General features: G+C 41.5%; 1 protein-coding gene across 3 annotated transcripts in view; it reads right to left on the bottom strand.

The window, feature by feature from the left end:
* Nucleotides 1–3381, bottom strand: part of cep112 (centrosomal protein 112) — a 106905-nt gene extending 103524 nt beyond the window's left edge. For all 3 annotated transcript variants that reach the window (XR_012767908.1, XM_075453384.1, XM_075453385.1), the window contains exons 1-4: nucleotides 3294–3381; nucleotides 2776–2882; nucleotides 2113–2303; nucleotides 1762–1925 (exon numbers count right to left, since the gene is read on the bottom strand). Coding sequence is in view for 2 of the 3 variants with exons in the window: in XM_075453384.1 (XP_075309499.1) it covers nucleotides 1762–1925; nucleotides 2113–2303; nucleotides 2776–2875 (455 nt within the window). In the remaining variant the exon portion in view is untranslated. The remainder of the gene's footprint in view (nucleotides 1–1761; nucleotides 1926–2112; nucleotides 2304–2775; nucleotides 2883–3293) is intronic.
* Nucleotides 3382–15460: the final 12079 nt, after the last annotated feature.

Raw genomic sequence — 15460 nt, 5'->3', positions numbered from 1 at the left:
TCACCTTTTAAGATAGCACTGCTGAGCAAATGCGATGAACAATCAGTGAGAAAAAACAGCGAGCGTTTCAAGCCTCACTTTACAGACACCTTATCCAGGAGAAGCAGGATCTTCTGTGTCCGTCTCCTCATCAGACAGCTGAAATCACCAGCTGGAGAAGGGGACGAGTTATCTTTTTAACTCTCAATTTCTGCAGTAAAACAGTTTTATCAAATTTTACACAACCCCAATGACCTTTTTCTATAAAACGTGACACATTACTAGGAATAACAGAATATTTTATTGACATTTTTGGGAAGCAACTTTAAACTATTAAAGTTACAATATATATATCTTAAGCTTCTATTTGGTGAAAGGTATTTCATACTATAAATGCTATTAAGTTTTATTTTTAGCTAAATAGATGAGCAAGATTTGACTGTTAAAAAAAATCTTGTTTTAGTTTGAGTTTACAGAGAAAACAAGGAGTGTTTGACAGGAACGTGTTCATGTGAGCATTAGTCTTCAGCACAGCTCCACACGCTTCAACAATAGATCTGTGCATCCCACTGAAATACAGGTCATGAAAAAAAGGCCATGGCTTGAAAAGTCCAACAGAACCACATCACAATCAGAGAGCAGAGATGCAACTGTGACGATCTTCTCTCTGTCCCAACGCTTTGAGATCCAGCTTATTTTCCAATGTATGCCCCGCGACATCACCGTTTCCCACACTCTGGACCTTTGAGCAATTCTAGTCTAGTGAACAACCTCAAATGATACAAAGCAGTGAAAAAAAAAAGTAAATGCACCATTCAGGCAGCAGTCTCAGATACTTGGCACGCAATTATTGCTGCAGTGACTGCACTGACCCTAAAAGTACTATGTTTAAGTCTCCTGCCCTTATCATCTGATATAGCAGCTTCATCTCCAAAAGTACAAATACAGAACTACATTTCAAGGTTCAGGTTTTTCTTAGGTTAAAAAATGCTTGTCATGTTTTCAATGCACCTTTATATTTTAAGCTAAAAAGGAGACCTATAATTTGGTGCATAGAGGAGGACAAATAGCTATATTCAGGGAATTGGAGATCTTTGAGAAGGAACTGTAGCACTGTCAAGTTTAGGAGAAAACGTTTCCAAATCCATCCCATCCATTTTCTATACCCGCTTAATCCATCAGTGGGGTCACAGTGGGGCTGGAGCCTATCGCAGCGGTCATCGAGCGAGAGAGGTCGCCAGTCCATCACAGGGCCACACAGAGACAAACAACCACTCACACTCAGCCCACGTTTGAATTTTTTTTTTTAACAGTTAATTGTTAAACAAGAATGAAAAAACAATTATCAAACTGGTTTTGCATGTGCCTTATTATTGCACTTAAAAAGAAAATCAGAGCCGGCCAGTAAACTGAAATCTGTGAATTTTTATGAAATCCCTTTTTCTACAGCAACAGAAGTCAACTTTTGTTGCTTTGCTTTCAACCTTTTTCCTCAGTGATCCTAAATGAGCTTAGGTCTGAGACTGTGCTGGTCTTTAATCATTTGAAGTCTTCAGTCTGATTTTTGTCTTATTATTGTCTTACTGTGGGATTAAGCCTTAATCGGACAATTGATTTATCTTTAGCACTTTTCCTTTCATTCCCACTTTAGAATCAGTTTATAGTAATAAAGCAATGCTTTTTTTTTTTGCATAGCTTGTTCCAAAGCTATCTTTGCATTGACACGGGGATTGTAAGTTATAAACAAGAGTTTGAGCACCTGTAGTTACAGTTGTAAAGTACCTGTGATGTGCTGCAACAGGTGTAGAACTGGGTCTGTCCTTAAGTAGATCCACAGCAAGACTGTCATCAGTAAAGCCACTCAGCTCTCCCGTCACCCAGTCAGGCAGACCCCTGTTGCTTTGCTCCACAGACCGACCACTCAGTGGTTCATCAAAGTAGATCGACTGGAAGTAGAAATTTAAGAAGAATTCAGGAGAACATTTGGTCACAAGTCATCTGGGTTTTTTTGGGCTAAAATTAAGTATAAAAACCCTTTTTGTTAGTATAACGCAAATGAAGGGAAAAAAACATGGTTTAAAACCAATGAGAAAAGAAGTAATGTTAATGAATTATTGATGACACCACTCTTACCATGTAGGCAGGAAGTGCCTTGAGGCTTCCAGGCTCCGGTTTGCTGGTGAAAGGCCCCTCTAGGACACCTCTTTTGAGCATATGGAGGAGCAAACGGGCATAAATGTTGCGGTTCTTGCGACCTAAAAGACCTGACCCACATGAGACCGGGTCACAAAGCTTCTTTATCCAGACCGCACAACGCTGGCGTTCTGACATTTGATGAGAGAGAATAAGCCAGATTAGATCCAATTATTGAAACAAAGCCCACATTTCAGTTAGCTACATTACTTATGCTAAAATATATTGAACCGAATGCAAGAGGAGTACACCACTGTCCAATGTCCAATAAATATCAAATGATACAAAGTTTTATCACCAAATCACTGTATTTCACCTCCTTTATCATTTTACAACAATGTTGATAGGGCTAAGTGGAAATCAAATGGATCAAGGGCTACCTTTCAGAGATCACCTTTTCTAACCCTCACTGATCAGAGATATATTTACCTTTCCGGCCTGATCAATACTGTATACATATTAGAAATACCCTACTTTGTCATTTAGAAAAAAAGCAATCATGCAGACATGGTAAAGTTTTGAATAACTTCCCATTTAAGTGATACTGCACTCATTTGTGTTGCATACTATAGTAGCCTAAATACTTATCTAATAAAATCTCACCTGTCTTGTTGGGGTGTTTAAGCACATATGGTTTCATATCCAGTAAAAAATGGTCGAATTCAGTGTCTAGGCCCTCCCAGGAGCCCCCACGTTGGTTCATAGTGACCCTAGAGGAATAATAGAAACAGCAAACGAAATAATAGGGCGCAATTTAGGCTCACAACTTTGTTTTCGGTCAACAATAACCACTTCCACAGTAATTATTTTCACTCACTTACAAGGCAAGCGAAGATCTGTGTTTTTGACACAGGGTACTATCGTGTTACCATGACATCGAATTTTCAGTTATAAAGCAGTGTTGGCAAACTAGCCAGATGCAAATGTCTTAAGTGCCCAGCTCGGTGCATCAACAAACTAGCAGCACATAACGTTAGCTGGGCTAAAGCGAAGCGGTGCCGCCATTGCTCGCGACTTATTTCTATCGTTTCTCCTCGACTTTCAGGAACAGGTCGATAGCGTGTCAAAACGGGTTACAATGTAGGTGGAAATGCAAAATTTAAAATGAAAAAGGGAACTACCTGAAGCACGGTCTTCGCCGCTAAATTTAGTTCAAACTTTAGCGTCCTCACTCTACGACACATCCGTTTCCGAGGAGACGCGTCTCGTTCTTCTTCTTCGTCTACTACTACTACTGCTGCTGCTGCTGCTGCTGCTGCTTCTTCTTCTTCTTCGTCTTCGTTCTCCTCTTCCTCATCTTCCAACTGGCGCATTTACTGCCATACCTACACGCGTGAATAGGTCTTTATTTATCCATAGTCATTTACAAGCTCTGACGTTTCCCTACCACTTTCAGTGAAGGAAAATAAGCAGAATCCTCAACATAAATACACCGTTTGGGGGTACATGCACTTTACTTGAATACCACAATTTTGTACCACTCTAGTGACATTTCAGAGGGACTTTTTCTTACCTGCAATATTTTCTTGACAACTTGGTTGAATCCAAGACAAAGCTTGTACACAATAGACAATATAAAAACTTTTGAAAATGACTACCTGTTGTTATCAAACCAGCGATTTTCAACCGTGCAACGTTTTTCTTGATGTGATGTGTTCATCGGGGTCACATCTGAGATGTTCACAGGTTGACGGGTTTTTTTTCTCTCAATCATCTCACGAACGCTCACATTTATCTTTTGTATTTGTGTACGATTATGCAGATAAAGAGGTTGAAACCAGCTCCAAACTCCCATAGTAACTTATACATCGACACTTTTGAATTGATGAATCTATTTAATAAATAGCCTAATTATATATCAGTCAGTGGAAACAAACCAAAATGATGAATCCTATCACCACATTTTTTTTGCTTAGCCCACTATGCAGCCCGATAACTTTTACAAACTTTTGAATTGATAAACAATGCGCCTCTCTTCACATATTGCCGTTTTATCCCATATAAATGTAGCTTATACTCTCGTGACACTGTTAATTTTTTTGTGGGCTCTTCCTTTAGAGATAAAGAAAATGTAGTGGCTATTCGTCCTCTTGTGTCGATAATCAAAACAAAAAAGATGTCAAAACCATAATAAACTAAATCAAATCAAACGGCCACTGAGACACCATTGAATTTACGCAGCTTGAGTCCATTGTCCAGGCAAAAAATTACGTTTCTTTCGGTTTATTTCTCCAAAAACAAGCAAACAAACAAATGACAATGGCCTTTGCCGCCTCTCTTGCCCTGCTAAAAACCTATTTGCCCTCCCAGGTGCCTGCTCACCTGTGACTGCCTGCTCATCTAAGTAAACTCTCCCAGTGCGCCCCAGCTAACCCGTGCTTTCAAAATAAAAGCATAATTAAATACCCAAATTAAGTAAAACAATACTAAATATCATAAACAACCAAAAAAGGTGTATTCCCCAAACTAAACCCCCAAAAGGTCACTAAATGATAAGTGAGCCAAATATACAAAATAACAAATAGCTTCTACAGAAAACGATCCGCAGATCACTCCTGCACCTCTTAATTCCTTCGACTGTCTATTGAACTTCTCATGGGCATCTTGATAACTGAACAGAGAAATACTGCAACTTGCTGTGATGAGATTCAATCTGAACAAACAAGAGAACATCTCTTGCCTTTTTTACCCCATCAAACATGAAGCAACCAACTAATTCTTCTGCTAAAAACACTTTAATTGTTGTGTGCTCTCACTGAAAAACTGATCTTTCCTTTGGGGACCAACACTTTATCTCCTGAGCCATAGCTGCAGCGTGTTGACGATTCCAATTCCTTTTGCTGGAAATAACATCACAATAACATGTCCCACTTTTTCACCAGTTATTTTTTAGGCAACATCCACATAAAATCTGTGAGACTCCCTTTGCTCTTTGATCGCAAAGATAATCAAATGCAATTGTCAAATAAATCTGATCTTCACCTCTAACAAAAACTTGTCAATCCAACCTTTGTTCGTGCTATTTTAGAACCATTGGAGGGTTTCAAAAAATAAATAATCAGATCATACTATTCATCTAAGTAATTCCTTCACTGGCTAAAGCTTTCCTTCGTTAAAAATTTGTTTTTAGTGACAATCATTTTGCCCCTGCATCTTTGGCCATTTCTTCAGTGTCTCCCATTTGCAGGGCCTGAAAATTTAAATGCCAACTTTCCAAGCAATTCATTTTTTGATGAATTGAAAAATTTACATTGCCAAGTTCGAGGTCGAAAAACGAAGATATTTAAACTGATGACTATAGGGAAATTGATATATCTAGGAACAGCTAGGATTGCCGTTAAAGAAACCACAAATGCAACAAGCAGACCAATGAAAAAAAGAAGTTGATATTGTATAGGCCTGAGTGTATTTTCTGTTCAATTGAAATATACATTCTTGGGAATTCCCCCCTAACGTACATAAACTGGCTGAACTGAAACGATACATTCCCACTGTACGTAAAAGCAGGCTTCTCCAACGTCACTTTGAATGAAAAAGAAGCGCTCAGCTGCAATCCAGGCAGAGGGGAGGCGTGCAGTCCGTCAGCCTCAGGAAAACACCACACACACACCGGGAGCCTCAGACACCGGGACTACAAAGTTTTGCGTTTAGTTTTCCCATTCATCATGGCTGATTATAGCGACTCGGCTGGGAACAGATTTGCCCGCAAAGGTGCTTTGCGACAGAAAAATGTGCATGAAGTGAAAAACCATAAATTTACTGCCAGATTTTTCAAGCAGCCAACGTTCTGCAGCCACTGCACAGACTTCATATGGTGAGATGCTTTACTGTTTGTTTTTTGCAAAGCTTGCAGGTCAAAAGCGACAGTTTAGGTTTAAGTGCGCCCAGGACAACGGTAGAGGTTTCTTTTGTGAAAGAAAAGACACCCTGATTTTAAACACTTGCTTCTTTTTTGCAGGGGTTTCAGCAAACAAGGATCTCAATGCCAAGGCAAGCCCACCTTCGTCTGCTGGAGCATTTGTCAGAATACGAAGCTTGGATAGTTGAGTGGTCACAGTAGCACTTTGTCGCTCATTCAAAGCAAATTTATTTGTATAGCACATTTCATGTACAAACAGTTCAAAGTGCTTTACATAAAATAAAAGCATTGCAACAGGGAGTGCAAGAAGCATTAAAAATACATAAAATAAAATAAAGAGAAACAAATAAAAATCATTTAAATTAATTTAAAAACAGGCAACAGTCATTAACACCAACTGTACACCCGTTTTAAACACTCGGTCAGTGAAAGCCAGTATGAGGAAAATTAAACAGTCATTGAATTTCATTTAAGGGTTTTTATTTCGATGTTTCCTACAGAGGCAGGTCATCCTGTAAATGACAAGTTGTTAGTTTGCAGGACAGTTGCTTTGATCAAGTCATGCTGCACTAAGACGCAGTTTCAAAAGTTAACATTTGCACATACCTTTAATGTTCCTTGGGATCATCTTCCAAGAAAGATGTCACTGGTTCTGAGAGTCCTTGACCTCAGGACTCAGATAGTTTGGTGTGTAAGTGGTTTTGGACACGAAATGCCTCCCTCGCTGGTAAGCATTTCTGTGCTTTACAAAAAAGCCTTTACGAGGTGCTGGAGGGCTGGTTTGTTGGGGAACCATGCGGTGCTGCACATTTTGCCAGTTTTGTGCATAGGGCCCTATTTCAGCAAAGCCAAAGAGCCCATCTCCAAAGATGTTAAAGGAAGGCATTGTCATCCAGTTGAAAGCGTGGACTCCTGCACCAATTGGGAGAGAGGGATTCCTTGGAGCATTATATGCAGATGGGATGCCAATGTTACCCTGGTGGTACATATCAAAAGCATTAGAAGCTGAAGTTTGAGGTCTGGCATTGACTGAGGGATAATGGACAGGGGTAGTTTGCAGAAGAGTATGTGTAGTTGAAGAACCAGCATCAATATCGTTACCCTGGTTGGAACCTTCAGCAGCATAATTTTGTGGTCTGGGGCTTGCTACAGGATATCTGAGGGAAGGTCTTCTGGGTGGAGTGATGTCATTACCCTGGCTGTGACTGTCAGTATTAGAAGCAAGAGTTAGCGGAGGTGCAGACTCTTGGCTGAGCCCTTCAACTGCATTAGAGCTTGGAGAATCTGGATACCCAGTAACCCTGGAGCCATGTTGAAATCCTTGGACAAGGGGTTTGTTACAAGAGTCTCCTCCACTTGAACCGGAGCCAGTGTTTGACAGCTGGAATCTGGAACCAAGAACTGAGCCAGACACCCTGTTACTGACAGCACCTACAGGCAGCCAAGATTCAAATCCAGTTGCTGATAAGGGCATAGAGGTGGGGGACTGAGCAGGCTTGTAGCGAGTCTCAAGGCTTTGAGAGACAGGCTTGCTGCTTGTAGAAACAAGTGGTGTTGATTGAGGCTGAGTTGCATCTGGCCTGGGTTGCGTCTGAGCTACCCAGTTGCCGCCTTGAGGAAATGTAATTGGAGCCGAGAGCCTTGATGCCCAGTTTCTTGACCCAGCATTCAAGATCTTTTCCACATCAGGAGCATTTTGTGTGTTGGGCAGGGGCTGGGCAGTTGGGATCGAATTCAGTGGATGCACTACTGGTAAGTTCAAGCCAGCGTCGTCATTGGTTGCTGGAATGGCATTTGATGCCTCATTATCCACGAAGGATAGATCATGCACCATAGTTTGAAGGTTTTTGGAATCAAAGGACGTACGAAAGTCATTGCCTGCATTTAGAAAAAAAGTTTTAGAGCAAGCTCTCATTTATACATGGGGAAAAAAACAAACAAACAAAAAAAAATAAATACCTTTCACATCAGAAAATCCAGCACTGATATCCAGCAGGAAAGAAATGCAGGCAACCCTGCTAGAATATTAAAGAGAAATAACACCTTTAAGTATCAAAACAGGCACTAACATCCAAACATAACAAGTAATCAACAACAAAACATACCACAAAAGAACTCTAAGAGCCATGGCTATTTGCTCAGATGCAGCACCCAATGCTCCTCAGTTGCTTATGTGCAAGTGGACTCCACAGATTAACACTGGACTTGAGAGAAGACTCTGTCCCGTACCTTTGGAGCCTCTTCCTCTTGTTTATCTATGCTCCCAAGTTGTCACTTAACATGGACCACGCTCAGCTGCTGCTCATAGAGCAATTAGTATTAATCGTTAACGTGTTCATGTGAGCCATAAGTCTTCAGCACAGCTCCACACGCTTCAACAATAGATCTGTGCATCCCACTGAAATACAGGTCATGAAAAAAAGGCCATGGCTTGAAAAGTCCAACAGAACCACATCACAATCAGAGAGCAGAGATGCAACTGTGACGATCTTCTCTCTGTCCCAACGCTTTGAGATCCAGTTTATTTTCCAATGTATGCCCCGCGACATCACCGTTTCCCACACTCTGGACCTTTGAGAAATTCTAGTCTAGTGAACAACCTCAAATGATACAAAGCAGTGAAAAAAAAAAGTAAATGCACCATTCAGGCAGCAGTCTCAGATACTTGGCACGCAATTATTGCTGCAGTGACTGCACTGACCCTAAAAGTACTATGTTTAAGTCTCCTGCCCTTATCATCTGATATAGCAGCTTCATCTCCAAAAGTACAAATACAGAACTACATTTCAAGGTTCAGGTTTTTCTTAGGTTAAAAAATGCTTGTCATGTTTTCAATGCACCTTTATATTTTAAGATAAGCTAAAAAGGAGACCTATAATTTGGTGCATAGAGGAGGACAAATAGCTATATTCAGGGAATTGGAGATCTTTGAGAAGGAACTGTAGCACTGTCAAGTTTAGGAGAAAACGTTTCCAAATCCATCCCATCCATTTTCTATACCCGCTTAATCCATCAGTGGGGTCACAGTGGGGCTGGAGCCTATCGCAGCGGTCATCGAGCGAGAGAGGTCGCCAGTCCATCACAGGGCCACACAGAGACAAACGAGACAAACAACCACTCACACTCACTCCTAGGGACAATTTTAGAGACACTAATTAACCTAACATGCATGTTTTTGGACAGTGGGAGGAAGCCGGAGTACCCGGAGAGAACCCACGCATACACGGGGAGAACATGCAGACTCCACACAGAAAGGCCCCAGCCGGGAGTTGAACCTGGAACCCTCGGTGCTAACCACCACACCACAGTTTGAAATCATTTATCATAAATGCTTTTTTTTTTTTTTTTTTTTTAACAGTTGAGTGTTAAGCAAGAATGAAAAAGCAATTATCAAAGTGGTTTTGCATGTGCCTTATTATTGCACTTAAAAAGAAAATCAGAGCCTGCCAGTAAACTGAAATCTGTGAATTTTTATGAAATCCCTTTTTCTACAGCAACAGAAGTCAACTTTTGTTGCTTTGCTTTCAACCTTTTTCCTCAGTGATCCTAAATGAGCTTAGGTCTGAGACTGTGCTGGTCTTTAATCATTTGAAGTCTTCAGTCTGATTTTTGTCTTATCAGTCTTGCTGTGGGATTAAGCCTTAACCGGAAAATTGATTTATCTTTAGCACTTTTCCTTTCATTCCCACTTTAGAATCAGTTTATAGTAATAAAGCAATGCTCTGACAAAGCAATAGGGCTTGTTTTTTTTGTTTTTTTTGCATAGCTTGTTCCAAAGCTATCTTTGCATTGACACGGGGATTGTAAGTAATAAACAAGAGTTTGAGCACCTGTAGTTACAGTTGTAAAGTACCTGTGATGTGCTGCAACAGGTGTAGAACTGGGTCTGTCCTTAAGTAGATCCACAGCAAGACTGTCATCAGTAAAGCCACTCAGCTCTCCCGTCACCCAGTCAGGCAAACCCCTGTTGCTTTGCTCCACAGACCGACCACTCAGTGGTTCATCAAAGTAGATCGACTGGAAGTAGAAATTTAAGAAGAATTCAGGAGAACATTTGGTCACAAGTCATCTGGGTTTTTTTGGGCTAAAATTAAGTATAAAAACCCTTTTTGTTAGGATAACGCAAATGAAGGGAAAAAAACATGGTTTAAAACCAATGAGTAAAGAAGTAATGTTAATGAATTATTGATGAGACCACTCTTACCATGTAGGCAGGAAGTGCCTTGAGGCTTCCAGGCTCCGGTTTCCTGGTGAAAGGCCCCTCTAGGACACCTCTTTTGAGCATATGGAGGAGCAAACGGGCATAAATGTTGCGGTTCTTCCGACCCAACAGACCTGACCCACATGAGACCGGGTCACAAAGCTTCTTTATCCAGACCGCACAACGCTGGCGTTCTGACATTTGATGAGAGAGAATAAGCCAGATTAGATCCAATTATTGAAACAAAACGAAACAAAGCCCACATTTCAGTTAGCTACATTACTTATGCTAAAATATATTGAACCGAATGCAAGAGGAGTACACCACTGTCCAATATCCAATAAATATCAAATGATACAAAGTTTTATCACCAAATCACTGTATTTCACCTCCTATATCATTTTACAACAATGTTGATAGGGCTAAGTGGAAATCAAATGGATCAAGGGCTACCTTTCAGAGATCACCTTTTCTAACCCTCACTGATCAGAGATATATTTACCTTTCCGGCCTGATCAACACTGTATACATATTAGAAATACCCTACTTTGTCATTTAGAAATAAAGCAATCATGCAGACATGGTAAAGTTTTGAATAATTTCCCATATAAGTGATACTGCACTCATTTGTGTTGCATACTATATGTAGTGGACCTATTGGTCTTAAACACAACCCAAGTCAACCTGTAAGCACCTCCTTTAGCGCCTCCCCATTCCTGCATATAAAGCCTCAAAATGGCTCCCTTCAGCCTCTCGCTGAGCTTGTGTTGTGAACTAATTCAGATGGTGAGTAGGGTCCCTGTTTCATCATCATGTTTGGTGCGATCCTTTGTCCTACTAATATGTGTTTTGTCTTTGTAGGTTCACTTGCTGCTGTTCTTTGTCTTCATTAGTTTGTTTATACCGGTCGTTCTGTTCTGCTTTTAATTATTAGGTTCGTTAACTTTTCCTTTTTTTGATCTTCAGTGTGGCCTGGGTGTCATCAGGTGGGAGGCTGGACACTGTGGTAAGGACCTCACTTCCGTTTTCGCATGCAAGTACACTGGGCCACTTTTAGCGTGTTTGTTTACAATTGTAGTGTTGCACCTCAGCTTAAGAAAGAGACACATATCCGGTAGTATGCCTCCCTCTGAGACCTCAGCCCACTGATTTTAATGTTGTTAGTCATTTGACTTTTAATGTTATAGAGGGCCTTTTAGCTTTGTCATTAAAAACACTTTATTAAATTCGTCTTGTGTTTAAACTTTCGTTTCTTCGCAGCAGTTTTACTTAAAGATTTATTCATAAATATTATTTTCAATAAATATATATTCTTTACTTTACTGTCTCTGCCTCCTCAGTCACGACCCTGCGTCCTTATAGCAACTGGTTTTCAGTTGTCATATCCTGGGGTGCAAGTCCCCAGGTGGCGTTGTTTGCTCTAACAATTTCATCCTTTACTCCGCTTCTTGCCACATATAGTAGCCTAAATACTTATCTAATAAAATCTCACCTGTCTTGTTGGGGTGTTTAAGCACATATGGTTTCACATCCAGTAAAAAAGATCTGATTTATTGGTCATGCATACATACGATATTTGTCCTCCGCTTTTAACCCATCCAGGTTGGCACCTGTTGATGCACATGCACAGGGTCACACACTCGGAGACAGATGCCAACCTTGAGCGGTGGGCAGCCATGAAGCGCACGGGGAGCATGGGGGGTACGGTGCCTTGCTCAAGGGCACCTCAGCCGTGACAAGGAGGTGGACTGACACCCCTCCAGCTATCAGTTCCACCAATCTTTTTTGAGTCGCCAACCTTCCGGTTATTGGACGACCGACTCTAACCACTGAGCCACGGCCGACTGGTTGAATTCAGTGTCTAGGCCCTCCCAAGAGCCCCCACGGTGGTTCATAGTGACCCTAAAGGAATAATAGGGCGCAATGTAGGCTCACAACTTTGTTTTCGGTCAACAATAACCACTTCCACAGTAATTATTTTCACTCACTTACAAGGCAAGCGAAGATCTGTTTTTGACAGAGTACTATCGTGTTACCATGACATCGAATTTTCAGTTATACAGCAGTGTTGGTTTTTAGTGACAGAATCATTTTTGCCCCAGCTTCTCTGGCCATTTCTTCAGTGTCTCCCATTTGCAGGGCCTGAAAGTGATCTTTTTATTTATTTTTTTATAAATGACCCCGCTGCTGATCCTGTTGCCACAATCGTGTCACATCCTCCCAGTCAACATCACATTGTTAAAACCCCAAAATATGGGTGGTCGGTGGTGTAGTGGGTTAAGCAGCCGCCCCATGTACAGAGGCTACAGTCCTCGCTGCAGCAGGCCCCGGTTCGAGTCTGGCACCGAGCAGCCCTTTGCTGCATGTCTTCCCCCTCTCTCTGCTTCCTGTCTCTTTCCAACTGTCCTATCATTAAAGGCATAAAATGCCCCCAAAAAAATATTAAAAATTAAATAGTCTGTCCACAGTCTCCGTGAATCAGTGAGAAACATCAAATTATATTGCAGTTGCATTTTTTACATTTGGCAGAGCTCTTCGGCTTCACAAAAGCACGCTGTGTTCTGTAAATGCGCATGATTTTGCTGGAAGACTGCAGTTTGAAGAGTAGAAGGATGAAGGCATGTCGCCTTCAAGTACTCCTCTTATGTTTGTATTCTCAAAGTTCGTGTTCTGGTCTTTCCTAAAAAAAAATAAAAAGCACAAAACGAGCACAGTTATGAAATTACAATAGTGCCACCAGTAATTAGGCCACTTTATCATACATCAGTTGACTGAAAATTTAAATACCAACTTTCCAAGCAATTCATTTTTTGATGAATTGAAAGAAATTTACATTGCCAAATTTGAGGTCAAAAAACGAAGATATTTAAACTGATGATTATAGGGAAATTGATATATCTAGGAACAGCTAGGATTGCCGTTAAAGAAACCACAAATGCAACAAGCAGACCAATGAAAGAAAAAAGTTGATATTGTATAGGCCTGAGTGTATTTTCTGTTCAATTGTAATAAATATTCTTGGGAATTCCCCCCAATGTAAATAAACTGGCTGAACTGAAATGATATATTCCCACTGTACGTAAAAGCAGGCTTCTCCAACGTCACTTTGAAAAAGAAGCGCTCAGCTGCAAGCCGTCAGCCTCAGGAAAACACCACACACACACCGGGAAAAAGTTTTGCGTTTAGTTTTCCCATTCATCATGGCTGATTATAGCGACTCGGCTGGGAACAGATTTGCTCGCAAAGGTGCTTTGCGACAGAAAAATGTGCATGAAGTGAAAAACCATAAATTTACTGCCAGATTTTTCAAGCAGCCAACGTTCTGCAGCCACTGCACAGACTTCATATGGTGAGATGCTTTACTGTTTGTTTTTTGCAAAGCTTGCAGGTCAAAAGCGACAGTTTAGGTTTAAGTGCGCCCAGGACAACGGTAGAGGTTTCTTTTGTGAAAGAAAAGACACCCTGATTTTAAACACTTGCTTCTTTTTTGCAGGGGTTTCAGCAAACAAGGATCTCAATGCCAAGGCAAGCCCACCTTCGTCTGCTGGAGCATTTGTCAGAATACGAAGCTTGGATAGTTGAGTGGTCACAGCAGCACTTTGTCGCTCATTGACACCAACTGTACACCCGTTTTAAACACTCGGTCAGTGGAAGCCAGTATGAGGAAAATTAAGCAACAGTCATTGATTTTCATTTAAGGGTTTTTATTTCGATGTTTCCTACAGAGGCAGGTCATCCTGTAAATGACAAGTTGTTAGTTTGCAGGACAGTTGCTTTGATCAAGTCATGCTGCACTAAGACGCAGTTTCAAAAGTTAACATTTGCACATACCTTTAATGTTCCTTGGGATCATCTTCCAAGAAAGACGTCACTGGTTCTGAGAGTCCTTGACCTCAGGACTCAGATAGTTTGGTGTGTAAGTGGTTTTGGACGCAAAATGCCTCCCTCGCTGGTAAGCATTTCTGTGCTTTACAAAAAAGCCTTTACGAGGTGCTGGAGGGCTGGTTTGTTGGGGAACCATGCTCTGCTGCACATTTTGCCAGTTTTGTGCATAGGGCCCCATTTCAGCAAAGCCAAAGAGCCCATCTCCAAAGATGTTAAAGGAAGGCATTGTCATCCAGTTGAAAGCGTGGACTCCTGCACCAATTGGGAGAGAGGGATTCCTTGGAGCATTATATGCAGATGGGATGCCAATGTTACCCTGATTGTACATCTCAGCAGCATTAGAAGCTGAAATTTGAGGTCTGGCATTGACTGAGGGATAATGGACAGGGGTAGTTTGCAGAAGAGTATGTGTAGTTGAAGAACCAGCATCAATATCGTTACCCTGGTTGGAACCTTCAGCAGCATAATTTTGTGGTCTGGGGCTTGCTACAGGATATCTGAGGGAAGGTCTTCTGGGTGGAGTGATGTCATTACCCTGGCTGTGACTGTCAGTATTAGAAGCAAGAGTTAGCGGAGGTGCAGACTCTTGGCTGAGCCCTTCAACTGCATTAGAGCTTGGAGAATCTGGATACCCAGTAACCCTGGAGCCATGTTGAAATCCTTGGACAAGGGGTTTGTTACTAGAGTCTCCTCCACTTGAACCGGAGCCAGTGTTTGACAGCTGGAATCTGGAACCAAGAACTGAGCCAGACACCCTGTTACTGACAGCACCTGCAGGCAGCCAAGATTCAAATCCAGTTGCTGATAAGGGCATAGAGGTGGGGGACTGAGCAGGCTTGTAGCGGGTCTCAAGGCTTTGAGAGACAGGCTTGCTGCTTGTAGAAACAAGTGGTGTTGATTGAGGCTGAGTTGCATCTGGCCTGGGTTGTGTCTGGTGAGCTGCCCAGTTGCCGCCTTGAGGAAATGTAATTGGAGCCGAGAGCCTTGATGCCCAGTTTCTTGACCCAGCATTCAAGATCTTTTCCACATCAGGAGCATTTTGTGTGCTGGGCAGGGGCTGGGCAGTTGGGATCGAATTCAGTGGATGCACTACTGGTAAGTTCAAGCCAGCGTCATCACTGATTGCTGGAATGGCATTTGATGCCTCATTATCCACGAAGGATAGATCATGCACCATAGTTTGAAGGTTTTTGGAATCAAAGGACGTACGAAAGTCATTGCCTGCATTTAGAAAAAAAGTTTTAGAGCAAGCTCTCATTTATACATGGGGAAAAAAAACAAACAAACAAAAAAAAATAAATACCTTTCACATCAGAAAATCCAGCACTGATATCCAGCAGGAA

This window comes from Odontesthes bonariensis, chromosome 21, assembly GCF_027942865.1.
Source record: "Odontesthes bonariensis isolate fOdoBon6 chromosome 21, fOdoBon6.hap1, whole genome shotgun sequence".
NCBI classification, from domain to species: domain Eukaryota; kingdom Metazoa; phylum Chordata; class Actinopteri; order Atheriniformes; family Atherinopsidae; genus Odontesthes; species Odontesthes bonariensis.
Note: the sequence above shows the minus strand (reverse complement) of the source record. Positions and strands in the feature narration are given on the sequence as shown.